At 45.9% G+C, this 24,167-nt stretch overlaps 1 protein-coding gene across 1 annotated transcript in view; it reads left to right on the top strand.

Annotated features, from left to right (window-relative positions):
- LOC147121021 (ALK tyrosine kinase receptor-like) overlaps window positions 1-24,167 on the top strand; it is a 970,192-nt gene that overhangs the window by 512,532 nt on the left and 433,493 nt on the right. The window contains exon 6 of the mRNA XM_085977636.1: window positions 14,881-15,030. Coding sequence (XP_085833762.1) covers window positions 14,881-15,030 — 150 coding nt within the window. The remainder of the gene's footprint in view (window positions 1-14,880; window positions 15,031-24,167) is intronic.

Raw genomic sequence — 24,167 nt, forward strand, 5'->3', positions numbered from 1 at the left:
AGAATACACAGTACACAGTCCACTGTTGTCTACAAGTAAACTTCAACTCACCACATGATCGCAGACTTTAACTTTAGACTCTCCCATATTGTCTGCTTCCTGTACTCTGGTTGTGACCGGGGAATGTCTCTCCCAATCTTCGCCATGCCTACGTAACTTGGATTTCTTCTGTCTACATTCATGGGTGCATTTTTGCTGCCACTCCAGACTTGAGCCAAAACTTCTAGCTCCTTATTCCTCTTGGCTTCTCTTGTGCCCCTTTCTCCTGACTCCTCTTGTGCCCCTTTCTCCTGACTCCTCCCTTTACAAAAACATAAGAACATAAGGAATAGGAGCTTTGTTTAGATTTAAGACCCTAGATTTGGACTTAACTAAATCACTTACAAACTCAATATAAAATTCAACAACAACTTGTATTTATATAGCGCCTTTAATGTAGTAAAACGTCCCAAGGCACTTCACGGGAGTTGACGTAAGAAAACTACTAGGCACTTGGTCTAAGCATTAAACAAAGCTTTAATCAACTGTTTTACAACATGGAGGTCTAGTTGTGTCCTTCACTAGTTCCTGTTAAGAATGTTCTGCGCAAGCTGGGCCCGTGCCCGAGTATTTATACTCTCCCTGGACAGCGCCACCCGTAGGCTGCTCAGTATTATTTCATAAGCCTTTCTTTCATGAATGACTGATTCATGTCAGGAGTATTATAAGTCAAAAGATTTGACACCGAGCCACATAATGAGAAATTAGGATAGTTGACCAAAAGCTTAGTCAAAGAGGTAGATTTTAAGAAACATCTTAAAAGAGGAAAGAGAGGCGGAGAGGTTTAGGGAGGGAATTCCAGAGCTTAGGGCCTAGGCAACAAAAAGCATGGCCACCAATAATTGAGTGATTATAATCAGGGATGCTCAAGAGAGCAGAATTAGAGGAGCCCAGATATCTCGGGGGGGTTGTGGGGCTGAAGGAGATTACAGAGATAGGGAGGGGCAAGGCCGTGGAGGGATTTGAAAACAAGTATGAGAATTTTGAAATCGAGGCGTTGCTTAACCGGGAGCCAATGTAAGTCAGCGAGCACAGGGATGATGGGTGAACAGGACTTGGTGTGCGTTAGGATAGGGGAAGCCGAGTTTTGGATGACCTCAAGTTTACATAGGGTAGAATGTGGGAGGCCAGCCAGGAGTGCATTGGAATAGTCAAGTTTAGAATTAACAAAGGCATGGATGAGGGTTTCAGCAGCAGATGAGCTAAGGCAAGGGCGGAGACAGGCGGTGTTACGGAGGTGGAAATAGGCGGTCTTAGCTTTGCCACGAATATGTGGTTGGACGCTCATTTCAGGGTCAAATATGACACCCAGGTTGTGAACAGTGTATCATATCATATTATGGTCACTCTTCCCTAAAGACCCCTTTACTACAAGGTTATTAATTAACTCTTTCTCATTGCACAATACTAGATCTAAAATAGCCTGTTCCCTAGTTGGCTCCTCAACACACTGATCCAGAAAACTATCTTGTATACATTCCATGAACTCGTCTTCCACACTATTTCTGCAAATTTGGTTTGCTCAGCCTATATGTAGATTAGGACAGACAAAAAGGAAAAGGAGGTGGCGTAGCGCTGTTAATAAGGGATGAGATCAGTATGGTAGAGATCTTGGCTCAGCAGATTGTGATGTAGAACTGGAATCAGTTTGGGTGGAGCTAAGCTAAGAAACAGCAAAGGGCGGAAAACATTGGTGGGAGTTGTGTATTGGCCACCAAACAGTAGTGATAATGTAGGGCACAGTATCAATCAAGAAATTAGAAGTGCATGTAACAAGGGCAATCTATATATTGACTCGGCAAATCAAATTACCACTAAGGTGTGGAGCACAAATTCTTGGAATGAATGCGAGATGGTTTCCTGGATCAGTATGTGGAGGAACCAACCAGGGAACAGGCTATTCTGGATCTGGTACTGTGTAATGAGAAAGGGCTAATCAATAATCTTGTGGTAAAGGGGCCTTTAGGGACAAGTGACCATAATATGATTGAATTTTACATGAAGTTTGAGAGTGATGTAATCCAATTTGAAACTAAGGTCTTCAATCTAAACAGAGGAAACTACAAGGGTATGAGGGACAAGTTGGCCGTGGTAGATTGGGAGACTACACTAAAAGGTATGAAGGTGGACATATAATGGCTAACATTCAAGGAAATAATGTATAATTTGCAACAAACATATATTCCTCTAGGGCATAAAAACCCAAAAGGAAAAGTGATTCAACCATGGCTAACAAAAGAAATTACAGCTAGTATTAAGCCAAAGGAGGAAGCTTATAAAGTTGCCAGAAAAAGCGATCAGCCTGAGGATTGGGTTCTTTTTAGAAATCAGCAAACGGGGACCAAGAAATTGATAAAGAAAGGGAAAATGGAATATGAGCACAAACTAGCAAAAAATATAAAAACGGATTGTAAAAGCTTCTATAGGTATGTGAAAAGGAAAAGACTGGCGAAGGTGAATGTAGATCTTTTACAGTCAGAGACGGGAGAATTTATAATGGGGAATGAGGAAATGGCAGAGAAATTAAATAAATACTTTGTTTCTGTCTTCACGGAGGAAGACACAAAAAACCTCCCAGAAATACAAGAAAACGAAGAATGTGGCGAGAATGAGGAACTTAAAGAAATTATTATTAGTTAAAAAACAGTACTAGCAAAATTAATGGGACTAAAAGTCGATAAATCCCAAGGACCGGATGACCTACATCCTAGGGTTTTGAAAGAGGTGGCCATTGGGATAGTGGACGCATTGATTGGCTATGATAAATTGACCCTTAGTGTTAGGGGGATTAAATACGTGGGGTTACAAGGATAGGGTGGGATATGTGTTGGTGTAGGGGTTACGGGGATTGGGTGGGATATGTGTCAGTGCAGGCTCGATGGGCCGAAATGGCCTCTATCTGCACTGTGGGGTTTCTGTGATTCTGTGATTCTTCCAAAATTCTATAGATTCTGGAATGGTTCCTGCAGATTGGAGGATAGCAAATGTAACCCCGCTATTTAAGAAAGGAGGGAGATAGAAAACGGGGAACTACAGACCTGTTAGCCTCACATCAGTAGTTGGGAAAATGCCAGAATCTATTATAAAGGATGCAATAACTGGGCACTTAGAAACTAGTAAGATTGGGCAGAGTCAACATGGATTTATGAAAGGGAAATCCTGTTTGAGAAACCTATTGGAGTTCTTTGAGGATGTAACTAGTGGAGTAGACAAAGGGGAACTGGTAGATGTGGTGTATCTGGATTTTCAGAAGGCCTTCGATAAGGTCCCACACAAGAGGTTGGTGAACAAAATTAGGGCACATGGAATTGGGGGTAATATACTAGTATGCATTGAGAATTGGTTAACAGACAGAAAACAAAGAGTAGGGATAAACGGGTCTTTTTCAGGATGGCAGGCTGTGACTAGTGGGGTACCGCAAGGATCAGTGCTTGGGCCCCAACTATTCACAATCTATATCAATGATTTGGATGAGAGGACTACATGTAACATTTCCAAATTTGCTGATGATACAAAGCTAGGTGGCAGTGTCAGTTGTGAAGAGGATGTGAAGCGGCTTCAAGGGGATCTCGACAGGCTCAGTGAGTGGGCGAGAACATGGCAGATGGAATATAATGTGGATAAATGTGAAGTTATCCACTTTGGTAGAAAAAACAGAAAGGCAGAGTATTTCCTAAATGGTGAAAGATTAGGGAATGCAGATGCTCAAAGGGACCTGGGTGTCCTTGTACGTGAGTCACAAAAGTGAATGTGCAGGTGCAGCAAGCCATTAGGAAGACAAATGGTATAGAAACATAGAAACATAGAGATAGGAACAGGAGTAGGCCATTCGGCCCTTCGAGCCTGCTCCGCCATTCAATGAGATCATGGCTGATCTTCGTCTGAGATCATAGCTGATCTTACCAGTTCAGTACCCCGTCCCCGCCTTTTCCCCGTAACCCTTAATCCCCTTAGCCTTCAGAAATATATCCAATTCTCTCTTGAAAATATTTATTGAATTAGCCTTCACAGCCCTCTGTGGCAGGGAATTCCACAGGCTCACCACTCTTTGAGTGAAGAAATTCTTCCTCATCTCTGTTTTAAATGATTTGCCCGCTATTTTTAGACTGTGGCCCCTGGTTCTGTGCTCCTCGGCCATTGGAAACATTCTCTTCATTACAAGAGGATTTGAGTACAGGAATAAGGAAGTCTTACTCCAATTATATAGGGCCTTGGTGAGACCACACCTGGAGTACTGTGTACAATTTTGGTCTCCTTACCTAAGGAAGGATATACTTGCCATAGAATGAGTGCAACGAAGGATCACGAGATTGATTCCTGGGATGGCGGGACTGTCGTATGAGAAGAGATTGAATAAACTAGGCCTGTATTCTCTTGAACTCAGAAGAATGAGAGGGGATCTCATTGAAGCATACAAAATTATTACAGGGCTTGATAGGATAGATGCTGGGAGTATATTTCCCTTGGCTGGCGAGTCTAGAACCAGGGGCCACAGCCTGAGGATAAAGGGAAGGCCATTCAGGACTGAGATGAGAAGAAATTTCTTCACCCAGAGGGTGGTGAATCTTTGGAATTCTCTACCCCAGAGGGCTGTGGAGGCTCAGTCATTGGGTATATTCAAAACAGAAGTTGATAGATTTATGACTAGTAAAGGCATCAAGGGATATGGCAATAGGGCCAGTGAATGGAGTTGAGGCAGAAGATCAGCCATGATCTCATTGAATGGCGGAGCAGGCTCGAAGGGCCGAATGGCCTACTCCTGTTCCTACTTCTTATGTTCTTATTAAAGTCCCCCATGATCACTGTATTACACCTGTTTCCTGCACCTCTAATTTCCTGATTTATACTCTGCCCTACATTACAACTGCTGTTTGGGGGCCTATAAACAACTCCCACCAATGTTTTCTGCCCCTTGCTGTTTCTTAGCTCCACCCAAACTGATTCTACTTCTTGATTTTGAGACAAGATCCTTTCTACTGTCTTTATCCCATCCTTTATTATCAGGGCTACCCCTCCTCCTTTTCCATTTTGCCTATCTCTTCTAAAAGTTAAGTATCCTGGAATATTTAGTTCCCAACCTTGGCCACTTTGCAGCCACGTCTCCGTAATGGCTATTCGATCAAACCTATTTATTTCTATCTGCGCTACTAATTCAGCTATTTTGTTGCAACTGCTTTGCGCATTCAGATACAGTGCCTTTAGCTTTGACTTTTTTCTATTTTTCCCTGAAGACACCTTAATCAGTGATGCCCTATTACCTTTTGTTACTTTTTCTGTCCCTTCCTGACCAACTCTATTTATTTTTACCCAAAACTCTGCTCTGTTCTAGAGGTTTGACCTTTCCCTTGCTGCTTTTAAATTTACTCTTTCCTGAATTCTCCCACCACCCCCTTCATTAGTTTGTCACCCAGACATGCTACCTTTTATTGTCCCCTCTTTGACTCCCCCCTCAAGCCCCATACCAAGGGGTCGATTTTCAGTATGCCGTGAGGCGGGCTTTTAGGCATGCGGGGGGCAAAAATCCCGAATTCGGGGGTCCCGACACCATCCCGCCCAAAGCCCGCCTCCACGTAAGTTTCAAAGGAGGCGGGTACCCGCCCCGCACAGGGACCCGCCGACCCGAGGCGGGAAGGGATTAGTGCCAATTAACTGCCTGTTAACAGGTAGTTAACAGGCAGTTTTTAGCCTAATCCCTATTTTGAAGGGTGTCGTGTGGGATTCCCGACAGCTCCAAACCACGCCAGGTTAGAGCAGGCGGGCCGTCGGGTTGAAGGACTTGGAGGGGTCGAGATGTCGGTGTTCAGGTGAGTGATGGGTGCATGAGTGCAAAGGTAAGTGTGTTTGGTGTGTCTAAAGTGTGTAAAGAAGTTTAAATTACCTGTACTTACCTTTACAGCCTTTCTTCCTCTAGGCTTTGGGAGTCCATCATTCAGCCGGCACTGAAAGCAGAATGGCCGCGAGCTGTCAAAAGTGACAGCCTTCAGCTTTCAGTGGTGGCGAGAGTTCTAACTAAGCCTGCGTAGAAGGACTCAAGTTAGAAGTAAGACTGTCAGTGTTTGACAGCTTCAAACAGCTGTGAAACATTGATATTTCATCTGTCAAGACGTCTTGACAGATGAAATTTCAGTCTGTGATGTCACCTGTTGCCGGGTGGCCCTTAATTGGCCTGCTGAGCCCGCTGGGCGGGCTCAACAAGGTCAATCAAGGGAAAATCGTGTGGATTGGCCGGATGTCGATAGAGGCGGGACTAAAACCCGAAAGTTGTAGTCCTGCCTCCTTCCCGACTGCTGAATGAAAATCGACCCCAAGTTTCTCCCTGAGATATCCTCCCTCCTTTCTTCCCTCAGCCTCTGCACCAAGTAAATTCACATCCTCAGAAATTTCAATCTTCATCTTAGCTCACCTTGCCATCTCACCTCTGAGTTCCCGACCCTCCCTTAACCTTTCCCTTCATATAAACTCTCCTACCCGTATTCACAGCCACCCCTCAACGTTGCCATCTCACGTGGCCTCTGTATTTCCATGGTCTCTATCACTATCAAGGCTATCTCCGACCACTTCCCTGTTTCCCTATCGCCCACATCACACTTCTCCCTTTCAATCCGACTTCATTTTGCATTCCTTGACCCCGGAACAATCTCTACCCCAAGTCAATTTTAATTGCACTTTCAAGCTGCCAATTGTCCAGCCTTTGCCCCCTCCATTTGACACGATAACAACTTGCATTTATATAGTGCCTTTAATGTAGTAAAATGTCCCAAGACGTTTCACAGGAACGTTATCAAACAAAACTTGACACTGAGCCACATAAAGAGATATTAGAGCAGAGGACCAGAGCTTGGTCAAAGAGGTATATTTTAAGGAGCATCTTGAAGGAGGAGAGAGAACTAGAGAGACGTAGAGATTTAGGGAGGGAATTCCAGAGCTTAGGGCCTTAGCAGTTGAAGGCACGGCCGCCAATGGTGGAGCGATTAAATTCAGGGATGCACAAGAGACTAGAATTGGAGGAGCACAGATATCTCAGAAGGTTATAGGGCTGGAGGTGGTTACAGAGATAGGGAGGGGCGAGGACATTGAGGGATTTGAAAACAAGGATGAGAAATTTAAAATCGAGCTGTTGCTCAACCTGACTTTGCCTGAAATAAACAGAGCCTTTTAAATTAAGAGGGATTAAGAGATGTGAACAGCTGATTAAAGCTGCTGGAAGACTTGACTTGGGCTGAAATCATCAGAGCCTTTTAAATGGGTAAGTACAGGGTCAGTACTTATTGAACTATCCGAAATAGTCGGCATGCTTAATACATTATACGTGGCACCTTTGTAATTGACTCCTATGGTAATGGAAAATGGTTAGCACCATTTTCCTGATATATGCAGCTGCCTGTGCTAATTGTGGATGGTTTAAGTGGTAGGGACTGTATTTTTAAGATGCAGCCACTGTTTCAGTGTAGAGAAACGTGGCAGCCAATTTGCACACAGCAAGGTCCCATAAACATCAATGAGCTAAATGAGCTGATAATGTTGGTATAATGTAGGGATAAATATTAGCCAGTAAACCAAGATAACTCCCATGTTCTTCTTTGAATAATGCATGACTTTCTTTTGCGTCCAAATGAGAGGCAGGCAAGGCTTCAGTTTAACATCTCATCCAAAAGATGACACTTTCGACAGTGCCGCACTCCCTCCACCACCATGGCTGCAGTGTGTACCATCTACAAGATGCATTGCAGCAACTCGCCAAGGCTTCTTCAACAGCACCTCCCAAACCCGCGACCTCTTCCACCTAGAAGGACAAGGGCAGCAGGCGCATGAGAACACCACCACCTCCAAGTCACACACCATCCTGACTTGGAAATATATCGTTGATCCTTCATTGTCGCTGGGTCAAAATCCTGGAACTCCCTACCTAACAGCACTGTGGGAGCACCTTCACCACACGGACTGCAGCAGTTCAAGAAGGCGGCTCACCACCACCTTCTCACGGGCAATTAGGGCTGGGCAATATTGCTGGCCTTCCAGCGACGCGTACATCCCATAAACAAATTTTTTTAAAGCTTAGATTATGTGCTCAAGTCTCTGGAGCGAAGCTGAAACCCACAACCTTCTGACTCAGAAGCGAGCATGCTACCACTGAGCTAAGGGTGTCATGAATTCAGCATGAAGTGTGAGGTCAACCTGCCTTTAAGGAGCTGTTTTAAAGCTCAGCCCAATCTTATGAAGGGTCAGTGTGCATATATTTCTCTTTGTAACATTTAGAATTATGTGACAATATGATGGAATACACTTTACCTTTTAAGTGATGACTTCTGCTTTATATGAGTAACCTAATAATAAATTATTCCTGCAATGATTAAATACAAAGATTACAGTACAAACTGTTTAATCAAAGCCTGAGAAACATTTATTGTTGAAGACAAATAAGAGGCTATTGAGCTTAATGCTATTTTTTGGGAGGTTACAAAAATATATTTATTTTTGAAATGGATCTGCTAGTTTAAAAAATGGATAATAACATTTATCATCATTACTGATTTCTGTGGACATGGTCTGTTGCAACAGTAGTAATGCCTGCAGGCTTACTTATGCCACACAAATGTGAATGATGTGTTTTATGTCACATAAGAGGAATAGGTAGCTGCGCAGTGCTCTTTTTTTCCACTGCCTAGGATTCAACAACAAAGGCATTCTTCCTTCACCCACCAGACACAGTTCAAAGCCTGTCTTACATTATCATAATGCCATCGCTGTTTATGGAAGGTGTCACCTTGCATCTAACCTGCACTTAGCTTGTTTGTTGACCAGCATTAGTAAGATTTTGTAATGTGCGAGTGCAGGCAGCTTTATTCAATAAGCAGGAACTAAAAACTTCACTCTAGTCAACACAAGGGAGTATAGCAGTAAATCTGGGTGGCAGGATTAGGTGACAATTATTTTGGCCATTTACCTTTTTTAAAAATGTTTTCCTAAAGGCACTAACTTACGCTGGGATATGTTTCCTTCTTCATTAACCTAGATAGTGAGCATTTGTAGGCTATTCAAGTGGAGGAGGCATCACAGGCATGTCTGATCCTGTTCTCACATAGTGTCCACATATATGGGCATATAAGTTTAGCCCCGTAGTGCCGTTTTCCCAACGCTATCTGGCCTACTAAGCCCCCAATATGGCGGGCAGGAAGCACGCGCTCTTGTCCGGCTAGAACAGCACTGCCCACCATACCATGAAAGGGAAAAAAAAGGCATCCTTTACCAATGCCTGAAACAGGCAGTACCCCTTTTCATATGCAAATGAGGGGCCTGCCGACTATTTGAGACCCCCAATTCATTGTTGGCTTAACCTGAGGCAGCCAGTGCCATTGCAGGCTCCTCCTGACCTATATTTAATCCCGTTCCCCGATCGCCACCGTTCCGAACCCCCCGCCCCCCAACCTCATCGTCGTCACTCCAGGTCCCCCGCCCATCACCATCGCTTCCTCGGGCCTCATCTTTCAGGCACAGGGAAGGTACCCTACAACCCCTGTCTGCCCAGAAATGGGTGCGGATGAGTTTCTGGGCCGTGAGCTGTCTAGGGACTACTGCATAAAGATAAAGGGCAGATCATTGGCTGATTTTTCTGTCCTCCCTAAGCTAGGGGAAAGGTGGCCAATTGCAGCCCCTTACTTCTCCTCTGCTTGAGAAAGGATTGGGAATCAAACTTAAGGGGAGAAGAATTTGGTTGATTTGCACCTCCCATTAGCGCCCTAAGGGGACGCTAACGGGGCGCAAAGCAACTAGCGCCCAGGCGCGGCGCCGCTAACGCCTCCTGCGAAATTCAGTGGGAGGTTAGCGGTGGCGGTAACCGTTAGCGCCCCGCGGCGCTGCGGCTCCAGCGTTGACATCATCGCCGTGCGCAGCGCCCCGGCCGCGATCTTCGGTAGCGCTCCCTGACTTACCGCCGAAGGCTATGTCTGACAGGGTCAGGGGGGCCTACCTGCAGCCGGGGTGCCGCAACTTAAAGGGGATGTGCTGGGTGGACATTTTTGTTGCTGGCCGCCTGCCAGCACCTGCCCCCATTGTTGTCCCCAGCCTCCTGTGAAGCCCACCACCCCCCCACCCCCCCCCCCCCGTGGAGTGCCGGTTGTGCTCCGTGAGCCCGGCACTTCTATTGAGTGCCGGGCTCTTTTCCGGCACTCCGATCCCTGGTGGTCCAGCTGGGTCCCGGGTCGCGCTGCGCTAGGCCCCTCCCCTTTAATAAGGGGAGGCAGGCCTGCAGTACCGCGGTGCGACGTGCCACAGTGCATGGCGCAGCTGCACGTAGCGCCGTGATATTCACTCGCAGCATCCCAAGAGGGAGGGCAGGGCACTTCCAGTAGCACCCCACCTCCCTCTTGGGGTGCTACCAGTGAATTTCGGGCGCAGGGGCGCTAACTTTTTCAGGGCGCTAAAAGTAGCGCCCTGGCGAAGTTAGCGCCCCAAAGGGGGTGTGACCCAATTTTGCCCCGAGTTCTTTCAGATCTAGACTGGCACTCCATTTACTGACCTTTAGCTGGATTCATCTGGCGGCATTAGAAAGGATTAACTATCTACTGGCATTAGCTGCATGTGTTAACATCAGTGTGCCCTTTAGTTTAATGTTTTAGCCAGAAATAAATTATTTTGAGTTTAAACTGACATGAAATGTTAAACCAAGGCCCGTCTGTCCTCTCAGGTGGGCATAAAAGATCCCATGGCACTATTCGAAGAAGGGCATGGAAGTTCTCCCGGTGTCCTGGCCAACATTTATCCCTCAGTCAACACCAGCAAAACCAATTATTTGATCATTTATCTCATTGCTGTTTGTGGGACCTTGCTGTGTACAAACTGGCTGCTGCATTTGCCTACGTTACAACAGTAACTGCACTTGAAAAGTACTTCAGTGGCTGTGAACGCTCTGGATTGTTCTGATAATGTGACAGGCACTAGATAAATGCACGAATCTTCTTCAGTGTTTTGCTGCTTTTCATCAGTTATCATTTCACTTGATATCATCATGTGTTAGAATAATCATTGTCAAGGAAGGCTGCTGTGCCAGGATATACTATAAGATGTAAAGTTAGATTGGTATTTTGGAGTTTTTCTTTATTTACCACTTAATATTTTAACTACCTCAGTGAAGTCAGCCCTTATCCAGCTTCTTTCTAGATTGGTAAAGTTTGAATTTATCTAAACATTCCTAATAGTCTATGCTCTTTACACTTGGGATCAGTCTTGTTCTTCTCTGTACCTTTTCCAATTATATAGGGCCCTGGTGAGACCACACCTGGAGTATTGTGTACAGTTTTGGTTTCCATACCTAAAGAAGGATATACTTGCCATAGAGGGAGTGCAACAAAGGTTCACCAGACTGATATCAGGGATGGGGGGATTGTCCTTTGAGGAGAGATTGAGTAGATTAGGCTTATATTCTCTAGAGTTTAGAAGAATGAGGGGTGATCTCATTGAAACATACAAAATTCTTACAGGGCTTGACAGGGTAGATGCAGGGAGGATGTTTTCCCTGGCTGGGGAGTCTAGAACCAGGGATCAGTCTCAGAATAAGGGGTCGGACATTTACGACTGAGATGAGGAATAATTTCTTCACTCAGAGGGTGGTGAATCTTTGGTATTCTGTACCCCAGAGGGCTGTGGAGGCTCAGTCATTGAGCATATTCTAGACAGAGATCGATAGATTTTTGAATATTAAGGGAATCAAGGGATATGGGGATAGCGCAGGAAAGTGGAGATCAGGTAGAAGATCAGCCATGATCTTATTGATGGCGGAGCAGGCTCGAGGGGCCAAATGGCCTACTCCTCCTATTTCTAATGTTTTCCAATGCCTGTATATCTTTTTTGTGCGATGCTCACCAGAACTGAACACACCTTTCCTCAAGAGATTAAGTGGTTTGGATATAGTCTTTGACAGAATGGATTGTAGAGATAAAATGAAAGACTGCAAATGCTGGAAATCTGAAATTAAAATTGCAAATGGTGGAAATGCACAGCAGACCAGTCAGTATCTGATAGAGGGAGATAGGTTAGCATTTTCAAAGTAATCCTTCATTACATGGTGGCCAGTTCTGTTGAAGGCTCCCACTTCAAACGTTAACCTGTTTTTTTTTTTCAGGTGTTGACAGACCTACCATGCATTTCCATCATTTTAGATTTTTATTTATAGAATCGATCATGCACAGTCTGTGGTGAGGAATGGGCCTAATCGGCCAAATTACAAAGGGATATCGACAGATTAAGCAAATGGGTAAAACTGTGGCAAATGGATTTCAATGTAAGCAAATGCGAGGTCATCCACTTTGGACCTAAAAAGGATCGAACAGGGTACTTTCTAAATGGTGAAAAGCTAAAAACAGTGGAGGTCCAAAGAGACTTGGGGGTCCAGGTATATAGATCATTAAAATGTCATGAACAGATACAGAAAATAAATTAAAAGGCTAATGGAATGCTGGCCTTTATATCTAGAGGACTAGAATACAAGGGGGTAGAAGTTATGCTGCAGCTGTACAAAACCCTGGTTAGACCACACCTGGAGTTCTGTGAGCAGTCTGGGCACCACACCTTAGGAAGGATATATTGGCCTTGGAGGGAGTGCAGCGTAGGTTTACCAGAATGATACCCAGACTTCAAGGGTTAAGTTAGGGTGAAGAGAAAAAGATTGGTGAAGTCAAGTGTAGGTCCCTTGCACTCAGAATCAGGGGAATTTATAATGGGGAACAAAGAAATGGCAGACCAATTAAATACATATTTTGGTTCTGTCTTCACAATGGAGGACACAAATAACCTCCCAGAGATGTCGGGGAACATAGGGTCTGATGAAAGGGAGGAACTGAAAGAAATCAGTATTTGTAGGGAAATGGTGTTAGGGAAATTGATGGGATTGAAGGCCGATAAATCCCCAGGGCCTGATAATCTACATCCTAGGGTACTTAAGGAAGTGGCTCTAGAAATAGTAGATGCATTGCTGATCATCTTCCAACATTTGATGGAATCTGGAACAGTACCCATGGATTGGAGGGTAGCTAATTTTACCCCACTATTCAAAAAAGATGGTAGAGAGAAAACGGGGAATTATAGACCAGAAAGCCTGACATTGGTAGTGGGGAAAATGCTAGAGTCCATTATAAAAGATGTAATAGCAGAGCACTTGGAAAACAGTGACAGGATCGGACAAAGTCAACATGGATTTACAAAAGGTAAATCGTGCTTGACTAATTACTGGAATTTTTTGAGGATGTAACTAGTAAAATAGATAAGGGTGAACCAGTGCATGTGGTGTATTTGGACTTTCAGAAGGCTTTCGATAAGGTCCCGCATAAGAGATTAGCGTGTAAAGTAAAGGCACATGGGATTGGGGGCAAGCTATTGACTTGGATAGAGAACTGGTTGGCAGACAGAAAGCAAAGAGTTGGAATAAACGGGTCTTTTTCCGAGCGGCAGGCAGTGACTAGTGGGGTACCGCAGGGATCGGTCCTTGGACCCCAGCTATTCACAATATATATTAATGATCTAGACAAGGGAACTAGATGTAATATCTCCAAATTTGCAGATGACACAAAGCTGGGTGGGCGTGTTTGCTGTGAGGAGGATGCCGAGAAACTCCAGGATGATTTGGGCAGGTTGGGTGATTGGGCAGAAGCATGGCAGATGCAATATAACGTGGATAAATGTGAGGTTATCCACTTTGGTGGCAAAAACAGGAAGGCAGATTATTATCTGAATGGCAATAGATTGGGAGAAGGGGAAGTGCAACGAGACCTGGGTGTCCTTGTGCACCAGTCGCTGAAGGTAAGCATGCAGGTGCAGCAGGCGGTTAAGAAGGCAAATGGTATGTTGGCCTTCGTAGCGAGAGGGTTTGCATACAGGAACAAGGATGTCTTGCTGCGGTTTTACAGGTCCTTGGTGAGACCACATCTTGAGTATTGTCTGCAGTTTTGGTCACCTTATGAGGAAGGACGTTCTTGCCATGGAAGGAGTTCAGCGAAGATTCACCAGGCTGATACCTGGGATGGCAGGAATGACGTATGAGGAGAGATTGGGTCAATTGGGCTTGTACTCGCTGGAGTGTAGAAGAATGAGAAGGGATCTCATTGAAACTTATAAAATTCTGACAGGACTGGACAGACTAGATGCAGGAAGGATGTTCCTGATGGTCGGGGAGTCCAGAACCAGGGGTCACAGTCTAAGGATAAGGGGTAGGCCATTTAGGACAGAAATGAGGAGGAATTTCTTCACCCAGAGAGTGGTGAACCTGTGGAATTCTCTACCACAGAAGGCAGTAGAGGCCAATACATTAAATATATTCAAGAAGGAGTTGGATATATTTCTTAAGGCTAAAGGGATCAAGGGGTATGGGGAGAAAGCAGGAATTTGGATGATCAGCTATGATCGCATTGAATGGCGGAGCAGGCTCAAGGGGCCGAATGGCCTACTCCTGCTCCTATCTCCTATGTTAATCTATGTATGTCCTTATGTTCCTATGGCCTTTTCTCATTTCTTTACAGTCCTGTATATCACTCCAAACCCTCTTCTACATCCACCCAGCAGCAGTGAAATAAGTGGCAAAAATTAAATTAAACTACTTAAAGATGAGTGTGTCTAATTTCTAACTCAAATCTGTTATATAAACATGACACGGAGAAGCACATTGCTGAAAATGAACCACTTTTGCAGTAGTTGTCTTCATTCACCTGTGTCTGTGGCTCTTGTAAGTTATGTGGTTCTTGCCAGTTGGTAATTTGTTTTGCATATACCACAAAAGCTGCTTCTTTATCTTGCTGCAGTTGTTCTTTTGTGCAACAGATGGAAAACATCATCCAGATTTTCTTCTTTCTCCAGATAACCTTCCCATCGGCTCGTACTGCTCTTTTGAAGAAGAGGATTGTGGATGGTCATCAGTTACATCAGAGCTGGATGAACCAAAGTGGAAGGTGAAGGAAAGTCAGTCTATCAGTGAAGAAAACAGAAACAAGCTATGTTATTCAGAAGGTACTTTACACAAAATGTTTTTTATTTTCTTCACCATTTAACCTAGTGGTTTTTCACTGAGTGGTTTAGCACTGACAGTAGGTTTGCCTGTGCCCGACCTCAGTGACAGCTTACCGGATCTGCATTTGTGGAAAATAAAATGCCACTCTCTCAAGATTTGTATGGATATTAATATGGCTTCTTAATAAGAAAAATGCATTTTATTTGAGGTCATCCAACCTATTTAAATAAATACATTAGAAACCTGATTCCACATCTCGTGATATTGCACATAGGGAGTTAAGACAAAGTGTAGGGGCTGAAAACCCGCATCCCTAAAAATGCACTCTTGGCATAAGACTTCCACTCTTGAGTTTCTGTGGGGGCCTGATGAGGCAGAACCTCCGCCCGGCACAAGCAGGAGAGGGGGCCGGGTTGGAACCTCCCTGTCACTATCCTGGATTATACTGAGCAGCCAGTACACCAGGTCCACCAGGCATATCAGTCCTTGGCTTGGCTTATGTGGCTAAAAAGGCACAGATAAACACATAAAACATATCTGTATTTCGCCGCCCCCCCCACCTCCCCCCACCTCACTGCTGACAGACTTTTCCATCCCTGTCGACTCACTGACAGAGTTTGGCAGTCCGGTCAAACCCTCATTCCCCTCCTCTACCCCCACTCCCCCTAATCCCTCCTTTTCCTTGCTCCCCCTTCGCCAATCCCCCGCTCCCTCTACCCTCCCCGATCCAGTCTAAACAAAATCCCAAGGCCTAGAAATTGGAACCTTTAGCGCGGCCGTTAAGGCCGGTTTTGAATTTAAAAATGGCGGCCGCCTCACTTCCGCCCACTTCTGGCGCGGAAAGCAATGGCCGTCATATTGGGCAGGTCGGCTTTGCTCGCCTCAAATATTTTAATGATAAAGGCGTGACGTCAATCGATGTGCATCACTGAATTAACGCAGGCTGAGCAATTTTGGATGTCGCCGCTCCTTTTACCGCCCTCTCCAAAGCACTTCCGTGCGTGCAGCCATTGCCAGCACGTAGACTCAGGATAAAGTGGCGGAGATCTATAGATCTCTGAGCAGTCTTTAATAACTATGCAGAGTATTTGCAGCCCCACTGAACCCAGACTCTATGACAGGTTTGCAGTCCTCACTGATCACTGTTTTGAATAATTTTGACATTGGTTGCACTCGATGGTGTAATCAGAAATTTTACGACACATGTAGCATAAGTTTTCACAAATTCAAGTATTTGGAACCTCAAGCTGCTAGAATGATTCCACCCAAATTGCAGTCATTTACTCAGTTAATGATGACTTTTTTTGATTAATAATTATACTTGACAAATTAGGCGGCTAAATATTTGAGAGTGTCAGCAGTTGAATTAAACATAGATTTCAGCTAACTGCAGGTTGCATTCTTTAAAATCTGACAGATTAGTGTATTTTTAGGCTTTGATTTATCTTGCATACCCTCTCCGTCAACCTAAAAAAAAACACGAGAACATTGCAATTCACTTTCATAAATCACGTTTTCCTGATAACCCCACAGATAGTTTAGACCCGACCTTCGGCCTCCTGTTGATCTTACCGCCTGAAAGAGCGCGTTGCACGGGAGGTTCTGCGCTGCGCTCATTTAAATCAGCAGGCAGCACCAAAATAACGGTGTTACCTGCGCTCTTTTTTACGTGCGGGAGGTAACCTCGGCCCACGGTGGCACTGCCCATTTTTGGGCTTTATCGAATTTCTAGACCCAACTGTCTAGCCTTTGACCCTCCATTCATCACGACATTTCTGCAGCTACCGATCTGCTCACACACCCTCACCTCCACCTTTGAAGCCCTCGTCCCCGTTAAAATGATTACTCTCTCTCATCCTGGTCGTTCCCCCTGGTACGGCCCTCATCTCCACTCCCTTAAGTCCAAAGGACGCAGACTTGAACGGATATGGCGGACAACTGGTTTAGCCATTCACCGCCGGATCTGGCTGGACCACACAAAGCACTATCTCGTCTCGCCTGCCAAAGCTGCTCACTATTCCAGGATCATTCTGGAATGCAAAGATAAACCCCGGCTCCTTTTCACTACTGCAGACTGTCTTCTTAAACCCCTCTCTCCCGTCTCCTTCACCCTCACCTCCCACAACAAGTGCGAGGAGCTCATGGACTTCTTTGTCACTAAGATTGAGAGCATCTGATTTTCTGTCTCTGCCACTTCCCTCCCTTCCCCTAGCCCACCGGGCCAAACTTCACCTAAGGTTCCCCCCTTCCCTAGCCCTGAACTCACATCTTTCTCTAGCTTCTCCCCTATCTCCCCTCATGCCTTCTCCGACCTCATCTTGTCCATGAGACCCACCTCCCTCGACCCTGTTCCCACTAAACTACAGACCACCCAACTTCCCTTCCTGGCCCCCATGTTAGCTGATATTGTTAACGGTGCTCTCTCCTCAGGTACTGTCCACCTCTCCTTCAAATCTGCCGTCATCACCCCTTTCCTCAAAAAACTAACCATTGATCGCTCCGTCCTTTCAAACTACCACCCCATCTCCAACCTCCCTTTCCTCTCCAAAGTCCTTGAACTCCAGCTTTGAATCCTTCCAATCAGGTTTCCACCCTTGCCACAATACCGAAACGGCTCTTATCAAAGCCACAAATGACATCCTATGTGACTGTGACAAAGGTAAACTATCCCTCCTTGTCTTTCTCAACCTGTCTGCAGCCTTTGACACTGTTGACCACATTATCCTCCTCCAACGCCTCTCCACCGTCGTCCAGCAGGGTGGAACTGCTCTTGCTTGGTTCCGTTCTTATCTATCTAATCGTAGCCAGAGGATCACCTGCAATGGCTTCTCTTCCCACTACCGCATCGTTACCTCTGGAGTCCCCCTAGAATCTATCCTTGGCCCTCTCCTATTTCTCATCTACATGCTGCCCCTCGACGACTTCATCCGACCACACAGTGTCAGTTTCCACATGTATGCTGAGGCACCCAGCTCTACCTCACCACCACCTTTCTCAACCCCTTCACGGTCTCTAAATTGTCAGACTGCTTGTCCGACATCCAGTATTGGATGAGCAGAAATGTCCTCCAAATAAATATCGGTCTCCACCACAAATGTTCTCTAGCCACCGACTCCATCCCTCTCCCTGGCAACTGTCTAAGGCTGAACCAGACTGTTCACAACCATGTGGTCATACTTGACCCCAAAATGAGCTTCTGACTACATATCCATGTCATCACTAAGATTGCTTATTTCCACCTCCGGAACACCGCCCAACTCCGCCCCTGCCTCAGCTCATCTGCTGCTGAAACCCTCATCCATGCCTTTGTTACCTCTAGACTTGACTATTCCAACGTACTGCTGGCTGGCATCCCACGTTCTACACTTGGTAAACTTGAGGTCACTCAAAACTTGGCTGCCCATGTCCTAACTCGCACCAAGTCCCGTTCACCCATCACCCCTGTGCTCGCTGACCTACATTGGCTCCCGGCTAAGCAATGCCTCGATTTTAAAAATCTCACCCTTGTATTCAAATCCCTCCATGGCCTCGCCCCTCCCTATCTCTGAAATCTCCTCCAGCCCTACAACCCTCCGAGATACCTGCACTCCTCTAATTCTGGCCTGTTGAGCATCCCTGATTTTAATCACTCCACCATTGGCGGCCGTGCCTTCAGCTGCCTTGGCCCTAAGCTCTGGACTTCCCTCCTTAAACCACTCTGCCTCTCTTACCTCCTTTAAGACGCTCCTTAAAACTTAACTCTTTGACCAAGCTTTTGGTCATCTGCACTAATATCTCCTTATGTGGCTCGGTGTCAAATTGTGCTTCATAAGGCTCCTGTGAAGCCCCTGGGATGTTTTACGAGGTTAAAGGTCCTATATAAATACACGTTTTTGTTGTTGTTGTCCTCCTCCCCAATACCTATACCTCTCCTTCTGTTGCCATTCCTGACACCATTCCAGCATCCTCTTTCTCTTCCCTATACCGCCTACTTCCCTGCTCTATCCTTCTCCTTTTCACCCTCCCCATTCTGTTACCATCCTCCCTCCCACCCCGTCACTTTCCCCATCCTCCACCTCTTCCTGCACTCTCTCCTTCTCTTGCTTTCTTACTCCTTCCCTCCTCATTCTCTTTCCCCTCTCCCTCCCTCCTCCCCCTCCCATCAGCCTCCTCTCCCTTCCACCTCCCCAACATGTCCTCGCCTCGATTAACCCCACATGACCTGCATAGTGCAGTTGGCCTTATCACCCCAAGTGCAATGCCACAGGAGATCAACGAGTATCTTTTTCAAAATCTTAAGCCTTAACCTACCAAGCCAGGGCGGGTAGGCAGTTGAAATAACCAGAGTTACTTACCTGCCCTGGAGTCGCCAGGATCCCGCCCTCTGCGCTGTTAACCGGCTCTCTTGAGCAGGCAACAAGGGCACCAAACCAAAACCAGCGGAATCCTACTTTACATATACACGTCAACTACAATTTTAATTGAGGCCTGAGCGGGGAAGCCCCTCTGGATTTCCCACCAGGCCAATCTGGGACACAAGAGGATCAGCCCGGAAGAGTTCAAAAAAGGTAAGTATTTTTCTTTCTTTTGTAGGGCTTGGGAAACCCAGCAGTGAAAGGGAGGCGGCAGCTGCCTGTTACAAAAAAGTAAATGCCCTTTACAGCAATCCTTGTGTGCCAAGAGCAGCAGGTGTGCTCCCCCCGGCCCCTCAAGGAAACCTTAGGCCTCCTCTCTCTGGATCACCAGCCTCCTCCCCCCAGCCCCAATTGTCGACATCTCTCGCCCTTCCCTATTGTGGGCTCTCTTCCCCCCCTCCTGATCTTGGCCTTCTTCCTCACGATTGCAGCTTCCACCCCCTAGCCTCAATTGTCGCCCTCTCTCGCCCTTCCGTATTATGGGCTCTCACCCCCCGCCCCCTCCCCGATCGCCCTCTCCTCCCTTCCTGCTCCGATTGTCGACCTCTCTCCCCCTCTTCGAATTGTGGCCCCTCCCCCTCCCCTCCCGTTTTCCGGTGTCCATCCCTAGGCGCCTCCAGCTGCGGCTTCCTGCCAGGCGGGGAACGGAGCTACAAAATCCTAATGAGGTCCCGCTATTATGTTCGGCAGGACCTCCACGTCGGGTTCGTCAGCCGTTTTCGGCCTCCCCGGACCTTCCTCAACTCCCCGTAAATATTGTGGCCTCTGTATTTCAAATTGAGGAGCTGGGAGAAGCAAAACAGAGGTGCCACCGCTGGTGGGACGCTATAATTCCACATTTACATAGGCAGCTTACATTATAAATGTGGACACTGGCATTCATAATTGCAAATCTTGACACAAAAATATGACGAAAACATGACAACAGGAATTAAGCTTTTGGAGATGGGAAGTGTGTTTTGGGAGGTGCTGCTGAAGAAGCATCCACTGCAGCCACGGTACGTCGGTGGTGGAGGGAGTGGATATTTAAGCTGGTGAACGGGGTGCTGATCAAGCAGACTGCTTTGTCCTGGATCGTGTAGAGCTTCTTGAGTGTTGTTGCAGCTGCAACCAGCTGCGAGCATGGGCTGCTTCATTATCTGAAGAATTGCGAATGTAGCTGAACACTGTGCAATCATCAGTGAACAGCCCCACCTCTGGCCTTATTATAGAGGGAAGGTCATTGATGAAGCAGCTACGGATAGTTGGGCCTAGGAAACTGCCTTCAGGAACCCCTGCAGCGATGTATTGAGGCTGAAATGATTGCCTCCAACAACCACAACCTCCCTGATCCCCATTGACTTCAGTTTTACTAGGGCTTCTTGGTGCCACACTCTGTCAAATGCTGCCTTGATATCCACGTTACTAGAATTGATAGGATGCACCTATCAAGAAAGATTGAGTGAGACTTGATAGAAGTCTTTAAAATTATGAAGGTGTTTGATGGGGTGGATGTGGAAAACCTGTTTCCACTTGGGGGCATAAATATAAGATTGTCACTATGAGATCAAATAAAGACTTTAGGAGGAATTTCTTTACACAGAGTGGTGAGCATGTGGAACTCGCTGCCACATGGGGTGGTTGAAGCATATTGCATTGCTGTATTTAAGGTGAGGCTTGATGCATGCATGAGGGAGTAGGGAATGGAGGGATATGGGGGGAAGGTGGGAGGAGGTAATTAGAGTGGGAAGAGGCTCGTGTGGAGTGTTAACACTGGCATAGACCAGTTGGTTAAATGGCCTGTTTCCGTGCTATAGATTTAATGGGGGTAATTTTGACTTTGTGCGATAGTGTAAAACAGGCGATAGTGAATCGGCAGCCCATTTTACATCTCTCCTGATTTTTATTTTCATTGATGTCAATGGGAAAAAAAAACCAGGAGAGATGTAAAACGGGCTGCTGATTCGCTATCACTCATTTAACACTATCGCACAAAGTCAAAGCTACCCCCAATGCAATTCTTTGTAGGAGATGGGGCATTTTACCACTCTGTGGCTCAGTGTATTGAATCACAAACATGCCGAACTGATTGCATCCCGGATATACAAAACTGACATCCCTTTCCTCGCTCTCACTCCTAACCTTTCACCATTAACATCTGCCTTCAGTTGAGGGGAGGGCGGAAGAACGTGTCCCAGAATAATCCAATTTCCAATATAGTGGCAGGCAGTCTGTGTTTAACTAACAGGCAACATGTAGGCTGCTATCTGTTGATGTGCTTGTGTTTTTTTGTCACGATTGGATGAAAGATGATGTCAACATCAATCAGGACTGCAAATCGATCCACTCTAGAGCTTTGTAAAACCAGCACTACCGGGTCACCATGACCTTGTACTCATCATATTCATTTGTCAGTGTTACAGGCAGCATAGTCTTATTTCAAGGAACAGAAAATCAATCATATTGCTATTGCTCTGGTGCATAACCTACTTGTGATTAGAGTCAATTGAAGCAGTTTATTGATGAACAATTCTGTTGGTAAAATTGGAAATTTTTTGTATCTTACATTAAGTACACCCTTTCACAACTGTCTGTATAGGTCGACAACAAATTAAATCACTGTTTTTTTGGTCTATCTGGTAATCAGTTTTCGGTGGTAGATCTGTTGTGTATGTAATATGTGTGCTACTTGAACCTATGGACAGGACTGCACTACTTGTAGGGCGTAGTGATACACAGTACCACTCCTGGCCATAGGGGTATAAATAGTACTGTGGGTACTGATCTCCCCTCAGTTCCCGCCTGTGGGCATGAAGTAAAGACCTACGTGTAGTCCCTACCTCCAACCAGTAAAGACCTGTTTTATTGTTACTGATTAAGTCTGAGTATTAATTACTTGAACAACTCACAGACTTAACACTGGCGACGAGTCAGGTTCTTACCCTGCGGCAGTTATTCCACGGCAGCTTCGTCCACAGACAGGACATTGAAGAGAGGTTTCAAATCTCACCACCCCACTGGAAGCGACAGGCATTAGGACCCTGAAGCCTCCATCAGCGACTGAAAACTGGAGGACAGAAGACATCCTGCAGCTTCTTTTTCAACCTCGGTGGTGGGTAAGCCGAGCAGCGTTGGCTGCAAAGACAGGGCTGGGGGAAGTCGGAGGTAGAAGGGCCATCGATCGCAATCCCTGATAAGGGCCGCACTCGGGCTGAAAGGCGCAGCGTCGGCAGACACTGAAGGCGCGAGAGCCGCGGTGAAAAGCGCGGGCCATCGATCGCGGCGGAGATAAGGGCCGCACTCGGGGCTGAAGGGAGACGGCGTCGGGGGACGGGTGAAGACTGCCAAGCGCGGGAAAACCGCCATTTTGTGGGCGGAGGACGACGGCAAGAGCGGGAAGCCGCCATCTTGGATAGCAGTAAAAAAAAAAAATCTGAGAAATTGCAAATCTGATAAAGTACTACAATGCCTAAACACGGGAATATTAGCAACTTTGATAGTGACATCGAAGATTGGGCCATATATGTTGAACGAGTTAAAAATTATTGTAAGGCCAATAAAATTCGTGAGGCTGATAAAGCACTAACATTATTAAATTTAATGGGTGCGAAGACATACGGGCAATTGAAACACCTGTTATCACCAGATGAACCGGCGGATAAGACGTTCGATGAGATTGTTACTGTCCTGAAAGATCATCTAAACCCCACGCCGCTGATGCTAGCGGAACGATTTAAATTTTACGACAGAAGGCAGCTACAGCATGAAAGCAATGCTGAATATTTGCTGGAATTGCGTAAATTAGCGAAATATTGCCAGTTTGGAACGGGACTGACAGATGCACTACGAGACAAATTTGTGTGTGGTTTATTTAAACAGGATACACAAAAGCGACTGCTCGAGGAGAATGAGCTGACGCTTGAGAAGGCGGTCACTATGGCAGCAGCACACGAAACCACAGCGAGAGGCACGGCAGTAATGCAGCTACGGTCACCGGAGCTCAGTGCACACAAATTGGGTATGAGTTCTGACAAATGTTATCGTTGTGGAAAGACAACGCATGATCAGAACCAGTGTTGGTTTAAAAACCAAGAATGTAGAACTTGTGGTAGGCTTGGACATATAGCTAGAGTATGCAGGTCAGGGAAGAAGACCAGCAACAAGAAGTCACCGCAAGGAAAATACGCAAAAGTACACAAGGTGGCCGAACAGGAGTCCGATTCAGGCGCTAGCAGTAATGAACTGGCTGGCTTAAGCAGTATTGAACTGGCTAGCTTAAGGGTACTCAACGTTGGTAAGGGTGCAGACCTCCAGACAATTTGAGTTACTCTTCAGATAGAAGGAGTCCAAGTAAAAATGGAATTGGACACTGGATCGGCATTGTCGGTCATGAATAAGAAAGATTACAGAAGGTTATTCCAACATATTCCCCTACAGGATACGGGGATTATATTGAAAACATACACGGGGCAAAGAGTGTACCCCATCGGGAAAATAGAGGTTGCAGTGGTCCACAAGGGCGAAGACAGTCAAATAATGGACTTATATGTGATATCTGAAGGAGGTCCTCCACTACTAGGACGGGAGTGGATTAGGAAAATGAATATGGACTGGCATTTCCTACAAACAATAACGAGTGAGAACTTGGTGAAGATAGTCGGCCCAGACTCTGGAACGGATGATGGTAAGCCCAACTCAGGTGCAAAAGACAAAGTTTCAGCACAGAATTCCACTGAGCAACAACAACATAGTTTAACTGTGGA

The sequence above is a fragment of the Somniosus microcephalus genome, chromosome 3 (assembly GCF_052327205.1).
Source record: "Somniosus microcephalus isolate GS21.2 chromosome 3, FLI_Smic_1.0, whole genome shotgun sequence".
Taxonomy (NCBI): Eukaryota; Metazoa; Chordata; class Chondrichthyes; order Squaliformes; family Somniosidae; genus Somniosus; species Somniosus microcephalus.